The sequence below is a fragment of the Thalassophryne amazonica genome, chromosome 7 (genome assembly GCF_902500255.1).
Source record: "Thalassophryne amazonica chromosome 7, fThaAma1.1, whole genome shotgun sequence".
Classification (NCBI taxonomy): domain Eukaryota; kingdom Metazoa; phylum Chordata; class Actinopteri; order Batrachoidiformes; family Batrachoididae; genus Thalassophryne; species Thalassophryne amazonica.
The window spans coordinates 45,162,367-45,180,754 of NC_047109.1; the positions used below are offsets into that span (position 1 = coordinate 45,162,367).

The 18,388-nt window shown below is 41.7% G+C and overlaps 1 protein-coding gene and 1 long non-coding RNA gene across 4 annotated transcripts in view; one reads left to right on the forward strand and one right to left on the reverse strand.

The window, feature by feature from the left end:
- The window catches only part of rspo1 (R-spondin 1), a 141,192-nt gene extending 132,927 nt beyond the window's left edge, over nt 1-8,265 (forward strand). For all 3 annotated transcript variants that reach the window (XM_034174096.1, XM_034174098.1, XM_034174097.1), the window contains one exon: nt 7,471-8,265. In XM_034174096.1, the coding sequence (XP_034029987.1) occupies nt 7,471-7,589 (119 nt within the window). In that variant the 3' untranslated portion in view covers nt 7,590-8,265. The remainder of the gene's footprint in view (nt 1-7,470) is intronic.
- On the reverse strand, nt 1,251-17,167 carry LOC117513853. The gene is made up of 3 exons (XR_004561732.1): nt 17,157-17,167; nt 5,770-5,772; nt 1,251-1,767 (listed from the first exon to the last, which is right to left on the reverse strand). It is a non-coding gene; the product is annotated as an uncharacterized LOC117513853 (long non-coding RNA).
- Nucleotides 17,168-18,388: the final 1,221 nt, after the last annotated feature.

The window sequence follows — 18,388 nt, forward strand, 5'->3', positions numbered from 1 at the left end:
CTGTAATCCTGCGAACTAATCCCCACTTTTACTAAATATACCTTTAATCTGAATATGTCTTTTTTCTGTAACTGTAGCGGAATACAGTTATTTTTTTTTGTATCCTAATTACGTAACGCCGTTACATGTATTCCGTTACTCCCCAAGCCTGAACGCGGGTATCAGTCTCAGACCTGCTAGTGTCATGCTCTGATCTGTCCCCTGTCTCTTATTATGAAAGAATGCTGAATTTATGTGGAAATGATTGTTGTACAAAAGCTTCAGAGATCTCTCTGAGATAGATGATGACTGGAGTGCAGTTTTAAGCAGAAACAAGGCGATAATCAGTGAATCGCTGCTTGGAGCACACATTGCTGCTTGTTGTTGTGCTGCCACAGTCAAAGTTCAACCCAATCTAAGTTTTACTGCTGTGCGCTGTGACGTAGCTTTACGCTATCCAATAGAAATGCATCAGGCCAAAACATGGAACACTATAGTGCAGAAATGTGTGACAGCAGTTTTCTGAAAAAATCCTTGCCATTTTTTTTTTTACCTCAAAATTAATATCTGATTACTGTAAAAAAGCAATGTTACTACATTAGAACACTAATGTAACTACCTTTGTAATTAACTTTTTACTATTTAAAATAGTAAAAAACATAGAAAATAAAAGTAAAGATTCTTTACAAATCTTTCTTCATCTGTAAATTAAAACCATAACTTACCTCTTGTTCCAGATGAGATGATTTCTTGATTAACATTATAAGGAACCTTGGAGCATTAACCACTTGGCCACCACCCCTGTGGACACCATAAATGAATACAAACGATTATTATAAATGCAATGGGATCTGTTTTGTTTGCATCTCAGACTACCAAAATGCAATGGGAGATTATTTAACAGTGACTGCAGTGTGCTGGTTAATTAGGATTTCTCAATGTGACATAAAACTCATGATGAAATAACTTTTTTATTTCGTCATTTCAACTTTTAATTGCTTCTTCTTTGCATATGTGATTGCTTTTAATGTTGGGATTAGGGCAGAGTTCTAAAATATGAATTGGACTAGTGATTGTGAATGTTTTAAAATTCTTCACAATAGGGGTGGGGCTTCTTCTACCTGTGCAAATGTCTTTTTGATTGAACTTTGACTTCATGGACATGTTTAATGATTCATTCATTTAATGTTAAAATATAAAATGAACCAGCTTTTTAAAATAATAAAATAGTTGCTGTTTAAAGAGCCTTTGTTTCATTTAGAAGCGAAATCTAAGTTATTTAAAGTTGAGGTTTTGTGTAGTGATAGAAGCAACAATTTAAAAAACTGTACCTTTATTTGGTAAAAATAAAAACAGATTGAATCATTTACAAATTAAAACGCTCACTCAGCTTGATTGACTGATTCTACTGCTAAAGGCTAAAAAGCTAAGCGAACTTTAGTCAAGCATTAAACCTTCAGCAGTCAGTAACATCACGTTTTCTTTTTAAATTATTCTCACCTGACACACATTTGCAGAACAAAGCTCCATTGGTCAAACTGAGTGTTTGTATATTTCCAAAAGTGAGGAATTTCGGATTGAGTGGGTCTGCTCCATCACCTCGGCTGCGGTGTCTCACTCTGCCCAGAAATGTGGACTGAACCCCATCTACTCTGTGTGGCTCTGCCCTCTCTCATGGTCTGATCGATCCCACCATCTGATCAGTCCTTCCTTGGCTCAGCGTCACTCCGAGAAGTCACTGAAAAAAAGCTTCTCCCAGCAAGGTGATGGGAGACTCATTCTGCTGCTCTTTATTGCTTTGCCTCTACTGGTGGTTGGCTCTCACTGCGGTATTGTATCACTTCCTGTTCCAGAGCACAGCGGTGTTTTGTTGTATCTGTTAGCTGTTTAATCTGTGCAGTTAGATTGATCTAGTTAACTAGATAACGATTTGTTTCACAGTGTAATCTTCACGTGCCTTAACTAAATCACTCCCTCTGCTGAATTACCTCTAAATTATTTACACATTATTTACTTTGTGTGTTTTTAGGAATCCACTACCTTAGCGCAGCTACTGGCTCTTAGCCGGTTTAGCATGGCGGCTCCTCCTGTCTCTCCCACACTTTTCTGCTCTGGGTGTGAAATGTTTAGTTATTCCTCGGCCTCCTTTAGCAGTAATGGTACTTGTAATAAGTGTAGCTTATTCGTAGCTTTGGAGGCCAGGCTGGGCGAATTGGAGACTCGGCTCCGCACCTTGGAAAATCCTACAGCTAGCCAGGCCCCTGTAGTCGGCGCGGACCAAGGTAGCTTAGCCGCCGTTAGTTCCCCTCTGGCAGATCCCGAGCAGCCGGGAAAGCAGGCCGACTGGGTGACTGTGAGGAGGAAGCGTAGTTCTAAACAGAAGCCCAGTGTACACCGCCAACCCGTTCACATTTCTAACCGTTTTTCTCCACTCTGCGACACACCCGCCGAGGAACAAACTCTGGTTATTGGCGACTCTGTTTTGAGAAATATGAAGTTAGTGACACCAGCAATCATAGTCAATTGTCTTCCGGGGGCCAGAGCAGGCGACATTGAAGGAAATTTGAAACTGCTGGCTAAGGCTAATCGTAAATTTGGTAAGATTGTAATTCACGTCGGCAGTAATGACACCCGGTTACGCCAATCGGAGGTCACTAAAATTAACATTGAATCGGTGTGTAACTTTGCAAAAACAATGTCGGACTCTGTAGTTTTCTCTGGGCCCCTCCCCAATCGGACCGGGAGTGACATGTTTAGCCGCATGTTCTCCCTGAATTGCTGGCTGTCTGAGTGGTGTCCAAAAAATGAGGTGGGCTTCATAGATAATTGGCAAAGCTTCTGGGGAAAACCTGGTCTTGTTAGGAGAGACGGAATCCATCCCACTTTGGATGGAGCAGCTCTCATTTCTAGAAATCTGGCAAATTTTCTTAAATCCTCCAAACTGTGACTATCCAGGTTTGGGACCAGGAAGCAGAGTTGTAGTCTTACACACCTCTCTGCAGCTTCTCTCCCCCTGCCATCCCCTCATTACCCCATCCCCGTAGAGATGGTGCCTGCTCCCAGACCACCAATAACCAGCAAAAATCTATTTAAGCATAAAAATTCAAAAAGAAAAAATAATATAGCACCTTCAACTCCACCACAGACTAAAACAGTTAAATGTGGTCTATTAAACAATAGATCTCTCTCTTCTAAGTCCCTGTTAGTAAATGATATAATAATTGATCAACATATTGATTTATTCTGCCTTACAGAAACCTGGTTACAGCAGGATGAATATGTTAGTTTAAATGAGTCAACACCCCCGAGTCACACTAACTGCCAGAACGCTCGTAGCATGGGCCGAGGCGGAGGATTAGCAGCAATCTTCCATTCCAGCTTATTAATTAATCCAAAACCCAGACAGAGCTTTAATTCATTTGAAAGCTTGACTCTTAGTCTCGTCCATCCAAATTGGAAGTCCGAAAAGCCAGTTTTATTTGTTATTATCTATCATCCACCTGGTCGTTACTGTGAGTTTCTCTGTGAATTTTCGGACCTTTTGTCTGACTTAGTGCTTAGCTCAGATAAGATAATTATAGTGGGCGATTTTAACATCCACACAGATGCTGAGAATGACACCCTCAACACTGCATTTAATCTGTTATTAGACTCAATTGGCTTTGCTCAAAATGTAAATGAGTCCACCCACCACTTTAATCATATCTTAGATCTTGTTCTGACTTATGGTATGGAAATTGAAGACTTAACAGTATTCCCTGAAAACTCCCTTCTGTCTCATCATTTCTTAATAACATTTACATTTACTCTGATGGACTACCCAGCAGTGGGGAATAAGTTTCATTACAGTAGAAGTCTTTCAGAAAGCACTGTAACTAGGTTTAAGGATATGATTCCTTCTTTATGTTCTCCAATGCCATATACCAACACAGGGCAGAGTAGCTACCTAAACTCTGTGACTAAGATAGATTATCTCATCAATAGTTTTATATCCTCTTTGAGGACAACTTCGGATGTTGTAGCTCCTCTGAAAAAGAGAACCTTAAATCAGAAGTGCCTGACTCCGTGGTATAACTCACAAACCTGCAGCTTAAAGCAGATAACCCGTAAGTTGGAGAGGAAATGGCGTCTCACTAATTTAGAAGATCTTCACTTAGCCTGGAAAAAGAGTCTGTTGCGCTATAAAAAAAAGCCCTCCGTAAAGCTAGAACATCTTAATACTCATCACTAATTGAAGAAAATAAGAACAACCGCAGGTTTCTTTTCAGCACTGTAGCCAGGCTGACAAAGAGTCAGAGCTCTATTGAGCCGAGTATTCCTTTAACTTTAACTTGTAATGACTTCATGACTTTCTTTGCTAATAAAATTTTAACTATTAGAGAAAAAATTACTCATAACCATCCCAAAGACATATCGTTCTCTTTGACTGCTTTCAGTGATGCCGGTATTTGGTTAGACTCTTTCTCTCCGATTGTTCTGTCTGAGTTATTTTCATTAGTTACTTCCTCCAAACCATCAACATGTCTATTAGACCCCATTCCTACCAGGCTGCTCAAGGAAGCCCTACCATTAATTAATGCTTTGGTCTTAAATATGATCAATCTATCTTTATTAGTTGGCTATGTACCACAGGCTTTTAAGGTGGCATTAATTAAACCATTACTTAAAAAGCCATCACTTGACCCAGCTATCTTAGCTACACTCAGCAAAAATATAAACGCAACACTTTTGGTTTTGCTCCCATTTTGTATGAGATGAACTCAAAGATCTAAAACTTTTTCCACATACACAATATCACCATTTCCCTCAAATATTGTTCACAACCCAGTCTAAATGTGTGATAGTGAGCACTTCTCCTTTGCTGAGATAATCCATCCCACCTCACAGGTGTGCCATATCAAGATGCTGATTAGACACCATGATTAGTGCACAGGTGTGCCTTAGACTGTCCACAATAAAAGGCCACTCTGAAAGGTGCAGTTTTGTTTTATTGGGGGGGGGATACCAGTCAGTATCTGGTGTGACCAGCATTTGCCTCATGCAGTGCAACACATCTTCGCATAGAGTTGATCAGGTTGTCAGTTGTGGCCTGTGGAATGTTGGTCCACTCCTCTTCAATGGCTGTGCGAAGTTGCTGGATATTGGCAGGAACTGGTACACGCTGTCGTATACGCCGGTCCAGAGCATCCCAAACATGCTCAATGGATGATATGTCTGGTGAGTATTCCGGCCATGCAAGAACTGGGACATTTTCAGCTTCCAAGAATTCTGTACAGATCCTTGCAACATGGGGCCGTGCATTATCCTGCTGCAACATGAGGTGATGTTCTTGGATGTATGGCACAACAATGGGCCTCAGGATCTCATCACAGTATCTCTGTGCATTCAAAATGCCATCAATAAAATGCACCTGTGTTCTTCGTCCATAACAGACGCCTGCCCATACCATAACCCTACCGCCACCATGGGCCACTCGATCCACAACATTGACATCAGAAAACTGCTCACCCACACGATGCCACACAAGCTGTCTGCCATCTGCCCTGGACAGTGTGAACCGGGATTCATCCATGAAGAGAACACCTCTCCAATGTGCCAAACACCAGTGAATGTGAGCATTTGCCGACTCAAGTCGGTTATGACGACGAACTGGAGTCAGGTCGAGATCCCGATGAGGATGACGAGCATGCAGATGAGCTTCCCTGAGATGGTTTCTGACAGTTTGTGCAGAAATTCTTTGGTTATGCAAACCGATTGTTTCAGCAGCTGTCTGAGTGGCTGGTCTCAGACGATCTTGGAGGTGAACATGCTAGATGTGGAGGTCCTGGGCTGATGTGGTTACACGTGGTCTGCGGTTGTGAGGCTGGTTGGATGTACTGCCAAATTCTCTGAAACTCCTTTGGAGACGGCTTATGGTAGAGAAATGAACATTCAATACAAGAGCAACTGCTCTGGTTGACATTCCTGCTGTCAGCATGCCAATTGCACGCTCCCTCAAATCTTGCGACATCTGTGGCATTGTGCCGTGTGATAAAACTGCACCTTTCAGAGTGGCGTTTTATTGTGGGCAGTCTAAAGCACACCTGTGCACTAATCATGGTGTTCTTTGAGTTCATCTCATACAAAATGGGTGCAAAACCAAAAGTGTTGCATTTATATTTTTGTTGAGTGTAATTATAGGCCAATCTCCAACCTTCCTTTTCTCTCAAAAATTCTTGAAAGGGTAGTTGTAAAACAGCTAACTGATCATCTGCAGAGGAATGGTCTATTTGAAGAGTTTCAGTCAGGGTTTAGAATTCATCATAGTACAGAAACAGCATTAGTGAAGGTTACAAATGAGACTAAGGTTAATTATGGAGTTCCACAAGGTTCTGTGCTAGGACCAATTTTATTCACTTTATACATGCTTCCCTTAGGCAGTATTATTAGACAGCATTGCTTAAATTTTCACTGTTACGCAGATGATTCCCAGCTTTATCTATCCATGAAGCCAGAGGACACACACTAATTAGCTAAACTGCAGGATTGTCTTACAGACATAAAGACATGGATGACCTCTAATTTCCTGCTTTTAAACTCAGATAAAACTGAAGTTATTGTACTTGGCCCCACAAATCTTAGAAACATGGTGTCTAACCAGATCCCTACTCTGGATGGCATTACCCTGACCTCTAGTAATACTGTGAGAAATATACCAGCTATGGCTATAGAAACTTTTGTATGATGGTTTGTGATATAATGGAACATAGCTACACATTCAAATGATACACCAGGTTGTTTTAATAAAATTTATAGTTGTTGGAAAAAAAAGATAATTTTGAAAAGCGTGAAAATATGTCAGTTTCCGTCACCCCAGATGCCAATGTGGACAGTTGACTATCTTATTAATATTTTACCATATATTCTTACACATCTCAAGATGATATGCTTGAGATATCATGTACAGTTAGTGTACATATGCCACATGTACACCAACTGTATTTATTCCTTCCTATATCTCTGTGTGTGTGTGTGTGTGTGTGTGTGTGTGTGTGTGTGTGTGTGTGTGTGTGTGTGGTGTGTGTGTGTGTGTGTGTGTGTGTGTGTGTGTGTGTGTGTGTGTGTGTGTGTGTATGTCTGACCATGTTGGATGAATAGCAATCTTTTTTTTTAAATAACTGTATTTGCATGTCTCTTTGTATCTCAATATCAACTACGCCTTAACAAATGTACACTTTCTTAAAACGATGTAAGAGTAAGTACACCTCTTTGTACATCCCACCTTCAAACCCAGCCTCATACGACCATCCATGAAAAATCTACTTAAACTCCCAATTTTCTATAGGAATACAAACTTCCTAGTGGCACTCCACTAGTTCTCATGAAGCCATGCTTTCAACTGCATCACATGTTGTTGAGCCGCTTCTTCTTACGAAATCTGGTTGATAGCTGAAGCAGTTGAAAAGATGTCCGTGTAACCTGTTGCCTGTTTCTTGTGAAATTTCATTTCAGACCGGAAGAATAAAAGGGAACGACAAGACGAGCGCAATCGGAGAGGTGGGAGCAAGGGCAAAAAAGGCCAGAAAATGACCACCGCTACTCCCATTGTGACTACTAGTTTGGGGACATAAAATCCCAACACCTGCTGGTTGGGGCTGAGAGACAAATGGAGACAGCGCTTCATCCAGCAGGACTGGACCAGAAAAATCACGATAAAGTGGTGACAGAATGGATTAATGCTGCTACGCATTTCAGAAGATGTGCAAAGAGAACTGGAGGATTGCTGCTCCACAACAAGCCTATCAGTATTTTTTTTATTATTATTATTTTCTATGAGACAACAATGGGTACAAGAGCCTGTTGGCTTGGTGGTACTCTGAGACTCTTTTTGATTTTCATTCCATTGTGACAGATCACTGTTGGACAGGAATGACACAATGAAGAGTTGGTTTGCATCACTCCTGGTTGTTTTTCAGTTGCAGAATTCAAAGTGGACACAACATGAGGATATCATCATTCTGTTATTTAATGTGTTTTTCACTGGTTATTGAGAAAGATGGATTTTGTCACAGCATGTCATGTCATGTTAAGAAAATGAGGAGTATTAAGTCATTGTACCTTGAGTCTTTGGACCTATTGTGAGATGAAACAAAGTGAAAAGGCACTGGAAATTATTTGTGGTTGATGAGGAGAGATGTTGTTTTATTGTATTTTAAAAATAAAAAAAACAGCAAATCTCTAACGGAAGGATTGCTGTTGACATACAGTATCTCAAATCCTCAACAAGACTTTTAAAAGTTGCTGTTTCAGAAAGAAAGCGAGGAGTAAAACCCACACGACTGCTTGTATGGAGACAAAATGCATGTGCCTGCATTTTTTTATGCACACATATATGTGGTCAGAAGTTTACATACATGCATCATAGACAAGAATGCCTAGGCCATATTGGGATTATGTATATCTTTGAGCTCCTCTTTTAAAGGGGTAGCAGGATTGTACAACATATAACTGTAATTTTGCACAAGTTTTAACTTCCACTGGGTTTACTGAACACATGATTAAAAAATGTACATACACCCAATTAAATAATGAATTCAGTGGCACTACAATTTCCATAATGTCTTTTGAAGTGGCTGAGGCCAGGGACTCTCAACGTCCAGTTCAGAAGGTCTCTGTTTGACAGCATCCACTGGACTCAACACAGAGTACAATAGGGAAACCTCAAGGTCTCAGTGCAGATCTCAGGAAGAGGATCTTACATTTACACACGTTCCAAATGTCTCTTGGAGCCATTTCTAAATAACTGTATAGATTTCAAGATAATCACTTCAGACAACTGGTAGTACATACAAGTTAGTTCAGAAGTGTCGTCACTTATGGAAAAAGACTTTGTTGTTTTGTGTTTTTTTTTTTCCTTTTTTGTGGGAGTGTTACAACACCACATTTGAAATGGTGCTGTGTTTACAAAACACTTCTTTGAAAACTACAAAGGAAAAGTTCTGTTTCCGTGTGGTCGAGGCCTAAATTTTGCACTGCTCCCCATGAAATGAGCCCTTGCTTCAGAATTGACTCCTTCAAGCGCATGTCAAGATTGCAGCTGAACAAATGGACAGAGACGACACCTCTGGAGGAAAGCCTTATGTCAGATATGGTAAAGATTGTGTTTTTTGGACCCCAGTGAACAGAGGAATGGTTTTAATGATTGGAGATGGGGAAACCCCAACCAAAAGAACAATGACCAACTGTTTAGCACGGTGGTCGTAGCATCATGGTCTGTGGCTGTTTTCTATCCAGCACAACTAGTGCACTGAACAAAGTGGATAGAATAATGAAGGAGGATGGCTACTACAGATTGCAGCACAACCTCAAATCATGGGCTAGATGTTGAAATTTGGACACAACTGAATTTTCCAACAGGGCAATGACCACAAACACACTTCAAAGCTGCTTATGTAATGGATCAAGCAGGCTACTATTAAGCCTTAGGAACACCCTTCCCAACGTCCTGACTTCAGCCCAATTTCAACTGTCTAGGCTGCTTAAAAGTGGGATTTTTGCCAGGAAACCGAAAATTTCATTGAAGTCGACTAATTCTGCCAAGAAGAGTGGCTTGTTGATGGCTACAACAAAGATGTCTGATCAAAGCAAAATGTTGTTTGAGAGATTCAGCCAAGTGTATAAACTGGACCTTTTGTGTATAACTTTGACCATGTGTTGGTTTCAGAAAACCCAACATTAATTGTATCCATCAAATTATTATAATTATTATTACTGTTAGTATTACTAGTAAAAATGCATGTTGTACAATCCTTCTGGCCCAGGTGGGGTAGGGGCATGGGGGAGGGGGGGTGTCATTGCAAGCCTAATGCTAATTTGACATTAATATCCATGATGGGTGTACATATGTAATATTCTGCACTTCTGTATGTGTGCATGAGTGTGATTGTCTGTGGGTACCTCTGTACTCTATGCATTTCTGCACAGATCAAAATTCCTTGATGACAGATTTCAGTAATTTGTACTCGTGTTTATGTTTGCACATACAGCATGTGTTAACATTGGTCTCAGATTGATGGCAGATGGTCTGGAAAACAAAAGACATTAACGTAAATGCACAGCAATATATTACATATGCAGTAACTACAAGCCACTGATTATTCTAATTATTATAATTATGTAAGCCATCAACAGCTGCTTGATAAGCATGTATGTTTGCAACAGGGTCTGAAAATTTTGCACAATGATGCTTTGTGCTGCTCATCTTTCTGCATTTTACACATGTATACTTCAGTCCAGATCCAAAACAGTCATAGATTATCCCGGCTCCATTTGCTTTATAAAACATGGCAGTTTGCAGAGAAATAATCCATTCATGTTGTAGATTGTGATACTGAATATGTGAACGTGTTTAGCATCAAGCATTACTATCATCATGTATAGCTCATTCTGTAAAAGCCTAAATAAAGTGCAGATGAACCTGATGGAACAGCAGTCATAGACTAATTTTGGAATTACTGTGTTTGACATTTACTTTAAAAAGAACGGTTTGACCAACGTGGAACCCCCCCCCCCCCCCCCCCCCAAAAAAAAATGCTCACTTAGGTAGAGTCAATATTTAAATCAAGTTAATAGTCACTTGAGTGTCACCAATTGATGTAATTTCTTTAAGATGTCTTTTTTTAATCTTTAAATGACAATGATTTTCAGAGTTATTATGTGTTCACCGGTGTGAAATGGGCTTAAAGCATAGGTGTCAAACTGATTCCAGAAAGAGCCAAGAGGGTGCAGGTATTCTTTGTAACCACCAACTCTATCAGGTGATTTCACTGATTAACATCACTTTGAGCAGATGGGATGAGATCATCAATGAAATCACCTGGTGGAGTTGGTTGTTACAAAGAAAGCTCAGTTTGATGCCTTTGAAAAGCACAGGTGTCATGGTTCACATTTTAGTGTTAGTGATCTTTACCTTGGTGTCCTTCCTTGTGTTATGTCCTTCCCAGTACATTGCTTGTGTTTGTCTGTGGGTTCTATGCCCAGTGTAATCTTCTCTGTGTTGTTAGCTATTGCTATTGCCTCTTTGTTTTTAATATCCTTGTGCTTTTATTTTGACAGTCCTGCTCATTGCCCATCTTTGGCTTTGTTTCCTGGGCACTCACGTTTATGGGTTCACATTCATGCTTATTTGGATTATACACTGTTTAACCATCACAATTCCCTCACACCAGTGCCAGATGGTGTCATTTGTGTAAGTAACTTTCTCGTGTTCTATTTCCAGTGTTTTGATCTAGAGGTACCAACTCCCATTGCCCACCCATTTCTTCACAGCTCATCCTGGCATTTATCGGAGTTTCTGCATGGTATCCACCTTATTCCCAGCCCCTATGAGGCTTTGCGTGAATTATGGCTGAGACGTCCGGTAAGAACTGGATCGGGTGTTTGTTTACATGTTAACTGTTTGCGATAATCCACTTTTTATGAGGCCTAGAGATAGAAACAGCAGCTGTCACAGCTCAAACGAGGCAACATTACAATCCCGTTGTCTACCAATATAGAGAGGTGGGAGGTTGAAATGAAGAAGTTGCTTAAAATAACATATGATAGCATTTTTAGCTCCTTTCTTAGCTCTTGCTTCACACAGGGAGGACATAAACAATCTGAAAAACTCTGAGGCGTATTTGGACCTGCACAGTGATAAGGTCGGCCCTGTTCTGCTAAAAGAGGCTTTGGACACAACTTACTTACCTTAAGGCAGACATAGAGGCCAGCAGATGCCTTAAAGTCCCTGATCACCGAGCCTGGGTTTGAGTTTCAGCATCAGGTGAAATACAAACAGCGGGTGTTCAGGCATCGCAGGTCAAGACAGATCTCCAGGTGGGTAACTTTGGTTTATTATAATGTACGAGGTCTGTCCGTAAAGTATAGGTCCTTTTTATTTTTTTCAAAAACTATATGGATTTCATTCATATGTTTTTACGTCAGACATGCTTGAACCCTCGTGCGCATGCGTGAGTTTTTCCACGCCTGTCGGTGACGTCATTCGCCTGTGAGCACTCCTTGTGGGAGGAGTCGTCCAGCCCCTCGTCGGAATTCCTTTGTCTGAGAAGTTGCTGAGAGACTGGCGCTTTGTTTGATCAAAATTTTTTCTAAACCTGTGAGACACATCGAAGTGGACATGGTTCGAAAAATTAAGCTGGTCTTCAGTGAAAATTTTAACAGCTGATGAGAGATTTTGAGGTGATTCTGTCGCTTTAAGGACTTTTCACAGTGCGAGACGTCGCTCAGCGCTCTCAGACGGCGTCATCAGCCTGTTTCAAGCTTAAAACCTCCACATTTCAGGCTCTATTGATCCAGGACGTCGTGAGAGAACAGAGAAGTTTCAGAAGAAGTCGGTTTCAGCATTTTATCCGGATATTCCACTGTTAAAGGAGATTTTTTTAATGAAAGACGTGCGGGCGGATTGCAGCGTCGGCTCGCAGCCGCCGCAACGCTCCATCACAGGAAAAACACCTCTGTTGGAAGCCTTGAGGACAAGTTGGAACATCTCCAGCTGATAAACAATTTCTCATATACTCACTCCACTGAAAGCCATCAAAAGCCAACTGGATTTTAACAAATGGTTATCAACACGGAGGTGTTTTTCCTGTGCCGCCGCACCGCGTCGGCTGCGTGGACCCGTCCGCACGTCTTTCATTAAAAAAATCTCCTTTGACAGTGGAATATCCGGATAAAATGCTGAAACCGACTTCTTCTGAAACGTCTCTGTTCTCTCACGACGTCCTGGATCAATAGAGCCTGAAATGTGGAGGTTTTAAGCTTGAAACAGGCTGATGACGCTGCCTGAGAGCGCTGAGCGACGTCTCGCACCGTGAAAAGTCCTTAAAGCGACAGAATCACCTCAAAATCTCTCATCAGCTGTTAAAATTTTCACTGAAAACCAGCTTAATTTTTCGAACCGTGTCCACTTCGATGTGTCTCTCAGGTTTAGAAAAAATTTTGATCCAACAAAGCGCCAGTCTCTCAGCAACTTCTCAGACAAAGGAATTCCGACGAGGGGCTGGACGACTCCTCCCACAAGGAGTGCTCACAGGCGAATGACGTCACCGACAGGCATGGAAAAACTCACGCATGCGCACGAGGGTTCAAGCATGTCTGACGTAAAAACATATGAATGAAATCCATATAGTTTATGAAAAAAGGACCTATACTTTACGGACAGACCTCGTATGAACTAAAGTGACAGAATACATGTGAGCCTTCATTAAAATAAACTCTAGGCCCATTCTTTGCACTTTATTTTTACATCCTTCCAGGTCCATTTGACAGTGATGTGCCTGCAGCTGGTTATCTGGACAGCAACTGAGCACCTGGAGTTGGACATTTCATTTGACAAAGTCTTTACAGACACATGAGTACTGATGGGGACTAGAAGGAGAGAGCATATTTCACCCATATTGGCCTCTCTTCATTGGCTTCCTGTTAATTCTAGAATAGAATTTAAAATTCTTCTTCTTACTTATAAGGTTTTGAATAATCAGGTCCCTTCTTATCTTAGGGACCTCATAGTACCATATCACCCCAATAGAGCGCTTCGCTCTCAGACTGCAGGCTTACTTGTAGTTCCTAGGGTTTGTAAGAGTAGAATGGGAGGCAGAGCCTTCAGCTTTCAGGCTCCTCTCCTGTGGAACCAGCTCCCAATTCGGATCAGGGAGACAGACACCCTCTCTACTTTTAAGATTAGGCTTAAAACTTTCCTTTTTGCTAAAGCTTATAGTTAGGGCTGGATCAGGTGACCCTGAACCATCCCTTAGTTATGCTGCTATAGACTTAGACTGCTGGGGGGTGTTGTGAAAGTGTAGTGACACGGACCCACAACAGGGGGCGCAAATGAACGGTCAATAGATGAGCCAAAAAGTAACAATTTAATGTTGTGAAATGTGCACAACGAAATACAGACAACCTCAGAATATATGAGGGCTGTCCATAAAGTATAGGTCCTTTTTATTTTTTTCAAAAACTATATGGATTTCATTCATATGTTTTTACGTCAGTTATGCTTGAACCCTCGTGCGCATGCGTGAGTTTTTCCATGCCTGTCGGTGACGTCATTCGCCTGTGAGCACTCCTTGTGGGAGGAGTCGTCCAGCCCCTCGTCGGAATTCCTTTGTCTGAGAAGTTGCTGAGAGACTGGCGCTTTGTTTGATCAAATATTTTTCTAAACCTGTGAGACACATCGAAGTGGACATGGTTCGAAAAATTAAGCTGGTTTTCAGTGAAAATTTTAACGGCTGATGAGAGATTTTGAGGTGATACTGTCGCTTTAAGGACTTCCCACGGTGCGAGACGTCGCGCTGCGCTCTCAGGCGGCGTCATCAGCCTGTTTCAAGCTGAAAACCTCCACATTTCAGGCTCTATTGATCCAGAACATCGTGGGAGAACAGAGAAGTTTCAGAAGAAGTCGGTTTCAGCATTTTATCCGGATATTCCACTGTTAAAGGAGATTTTTTTAATGAAAGACGTGCGGACGGGTCCACGCGTCGGGACGCAGCCGGCGCGGTGCGGCGGCACAGGAAAAGCACCTCCGTGTTGATAACCATTTGTAAAATCCAGGCGGCTTTTGATGGCTTTCAGTGGAGTGAGTATATGAGAAATTGTTTAACAGCTGGACATGGTCCAACTTGTCCTTAAGGCTTCCAACAGAGGTGTTTTTCCTGTGGCGGAGCATCGCGGCGGCTGCGAGCCGACGCGCGGACCCGTCCGCACGTCTTTCATTAAAAAATCTCCTTTAACAGTGGAATATCCGGATAAAATGCTGAAACCGACTTCTTCTGAAACTTCTCTGTTCTCCCACGACGTTCTGGATCAATAGAGCCTGAAATGTGGAGGTTTTCAGCTTGAAACAGGCTGATGACGCCGCCTGAGAGCGCAGCGCGACGTCTCGCACCGTGGGAAGTCCTTAAAGCGACAGTATCACCTCAAAATCTCTCATCAGCCGTTAAAATTTTCACTGAAAACCAGCTTAATTTTTCGAACCATGTCCACTTCGATGTGTCTCACAGGTTTAGAAAAATATTTGATCAAACAAAGCGCCAGTCTCTCAGCAACTTCTCAAAGGAATTCCGACGAGGGGCTGGACGACTCCTCCCACAAGGAGTGCTCACAGGCAAATGACGTCACCGACAGGCATGGAAAAACTCACGCATGCGCACGAGGGTTCAAGCATGACTGACGTAAAAACATATGAATGAAATCCATATAGTTTTTGAAAAAAATAAAAAGGACCTATACTTTATGGACAGACCTTGTAATTACAGTCAAATCACAAAGGTGACGTGTGGGCAGGCTCGAGGATAGAAGACGTCTGTCCTGAGAAGAGCCGGAACCACATGATTTCCGCCGCCACCGAACCTGGTAAATACTGGAGCCGCCAAGTCCCGAATTCCCAGGTGATCACCGTCCCCGACTGTCGGATCTGGTACTGCTGGCGAGAACAAAGACAGTCAAGTGTAGGTGTGTGCACACCCAGTAACAACAACAGTGGGAATGCCACCTCCACCTCTCACTCAATACGCTGATGAATTTACAGTGATCCCTCAGAGGAAAAGAGTGCCGTCCTGCACTCACTCAGCCTCCACAGGAAGAGGGACCGGTACTCCTGCAAACACTCACAATATACAGCTTATAAGTAACACAAATGGCTGAGGATATTACCTCCAATGAAGTAAGATATCTCGGCAACGAGGTGGAGATGACGTCTGGTCTTTATGGAGTGAGATGATGTTGAGTAGATGGGTGACAGCTGTCAAGAGATAATGAGTGACAGCTGTCACCCCCGGCTGTGTCCGTTGCGGCAGCGCCCTCTCGTGCCTGAAGCCCGCACTTCAGGCAGGGCGCCCACTGGTGGTGGGCCAGCAGTACCTCCTCTTCTGGCGGCCCACACACAACGGGGGGTTCCCATAATGCACTGAGTGTTTCTTTCTCTTTTTGCTCTGTATGCACCACTCTGCATTTAATCATTAGTGATTGATCTCTGCTCCCCTCCACAGCATGTCTTTTTCCTGGTTCTCTCCCTCAGCCCCAACCAGTCCCAGCAGAAGACTGCCCCTCCCTGAGCCTGGTTCTGCTGGAGGTTTCTTCCTGTTAAAAGGGAGTTTTTCCTTCCCACTGTCGCCAAGTGCTTGCTCACAGGGGGTCGTTTTGACCTTTGGGGTTTTTACGTAATTATTGTATGGCCTTGCCTTACAATATAAAGCGCCTTGGGGCAACTGTTTGTTGTGATTTGGCGCTATATAAATAAAATTGAATTGAATTGAATTGAACATGAAACACTACCAGAATTTGTACTTTTCACATATGCTTCCAACATTAGTGGATGAATTTGTTGCAAAGAAGGTTTTGATCTGCCCCGAATGTCTGAATCTCTTAAAAATACAGTCATCACTTAACAGGTGTAATGTGTGTTACAGAAAACAAAAGAGCACTGTGTGAAGGAAAATAAAGAAGGATGGAAATAAGAGACTTTCATTTTTTTATTTTTTGTTACAAGGAAAACAGTGTTTTCAATACATTTCCAATATATGTTCCAAAAGAAATAAAAAATCTGTGCTCAGTTCATGTTACTACATTTTCCACCATAAGCATAAGAAATAAACATGATTATTCCAGAGGGGGAAACAGCCACTAAATACTGAACTGTTATTTGCATAATAGTGACTGTATGACTCACTTCTTGAATCCAGGTTTTTTGCTTTTTGTAAAACTGCCTGTGTGCAGTCAGTTACACAGGTTGTTAACAATGCGCTCTTTTAAAGCTTTTGCCAATGTTGCTTTGATTGTTTCACAATGCAACCACACAGTGAGATTCTTCATGTGTTCACACATAATGTCTACCCACAGTCCCACTGTCCTGCTGACCTGATCTTGTGATATTTTAAATCGGTGTGCCAAATCAGCCATGACAAAGTTTTGTCTTAGTTTCATCAAAGTCATTAGAATTTGGGCCACAACCGGCATTGATGGTGAAGTGTTTGAAATTCTCAGAGTGGAATGCCTGCATACAGACATGAGTCTGCATCACTCTCTAAGATGCAGTCAGCTACAGGGTGTTGCGGTCCTGATGGTGGTGGATGCGTTTCATACGTGATGGTGGGCCCCTTTGAACAGGTGTAATCCTCCATCCCTGGGCATCACATGATGACTTTTTCACCTTGATCATTCTCATCTTGTTCATCTGAGGGCAGTGATACAGGATGTGATTATCAAGAAGTGAGGCATTAGGGTTTTCATTACAACACTTTAATTACACCACTAACCTTCCATCAACCCCACTACTTCCCACTGGTAAGACCATCACATCTGTGCACCAGAAACCAAGAGAAAACCTGGTACATAATAACAGCTACAATATTAAATTCAGATTAAAATTAAAATACTGCATTTTATAGCACAAATTATGGCATTTTTAGGTTCATACTGACCAGCAGCCCAAACACATTTCACATTTTAACTGTTCATTAAAGGGTAATACATGTTGTTGCTCATGATTAATATTACAGTGATTTGTTCTCCACAAACATGAAATCATACCTGTTATTCTCATGACACTGCTGTCAATCATCTTTATCTTCTTTGGTGGTATGTTATATCCCAGCCACAAACTAAGATGTTCCTCTCTGGGCTTTTTGTTAAAGTGAAAAGGGCACATGTATCACGTTTTAGGTGGTCTTTTAAAGTTGAGTTTTTTTCAGCCACATCCTTCTGGGTTCCTCATCTCTCGATTGGCGGTGGAAATGCTTTCAGTCCGGCTACATGTTAAAAACATTGATGTTGTAGCTGCAGATTTAAGTTTGTCTGGTTGTTAGTACAACCCCATTTCCAGTGAAGTCGGGACGTTGTGTAAAATGTAAATAAAAACAGAATACAATGATTTGAAAATCCTCTTCAACCTATATTCAATTGAATACACCACAAAGACAAGATATTTAATGTTAACCTGATAAACGTTATTGTTTTTGTGCAAATATTTGCTCATTTTGAAATGGATGCCTGCAACGCGTTTCAAAAAAGTTGGGACGGGGCAACAAAAGACTGGGAAAGTTGATGAATGCTCAAAGAATACCTAATTGGAAACAGGTGAGTGTCATGATTGGGTATAAAAGGAGCATCTCCAAAAGGCTCAGCCATTCACAAGCAAAGATGGGGTGAGGATCACCACTTTGTGAACACGTGTGTTAAAAAATGGTCCAACAGTTTAAGAACAATGTTTCTCAACATTCAACTGCAAGGAATTTAGTGATTCCATCATCTACAGTCCATAATATAATCAAAAGATCCAGAGAATCTGGAGAATTTTCTACACGTAAGCGGCAAGGCCAAAAACCAACATTGAATGCCCGTGACCTTCATTCCCTCAGGCGGCACTGCATTAAAA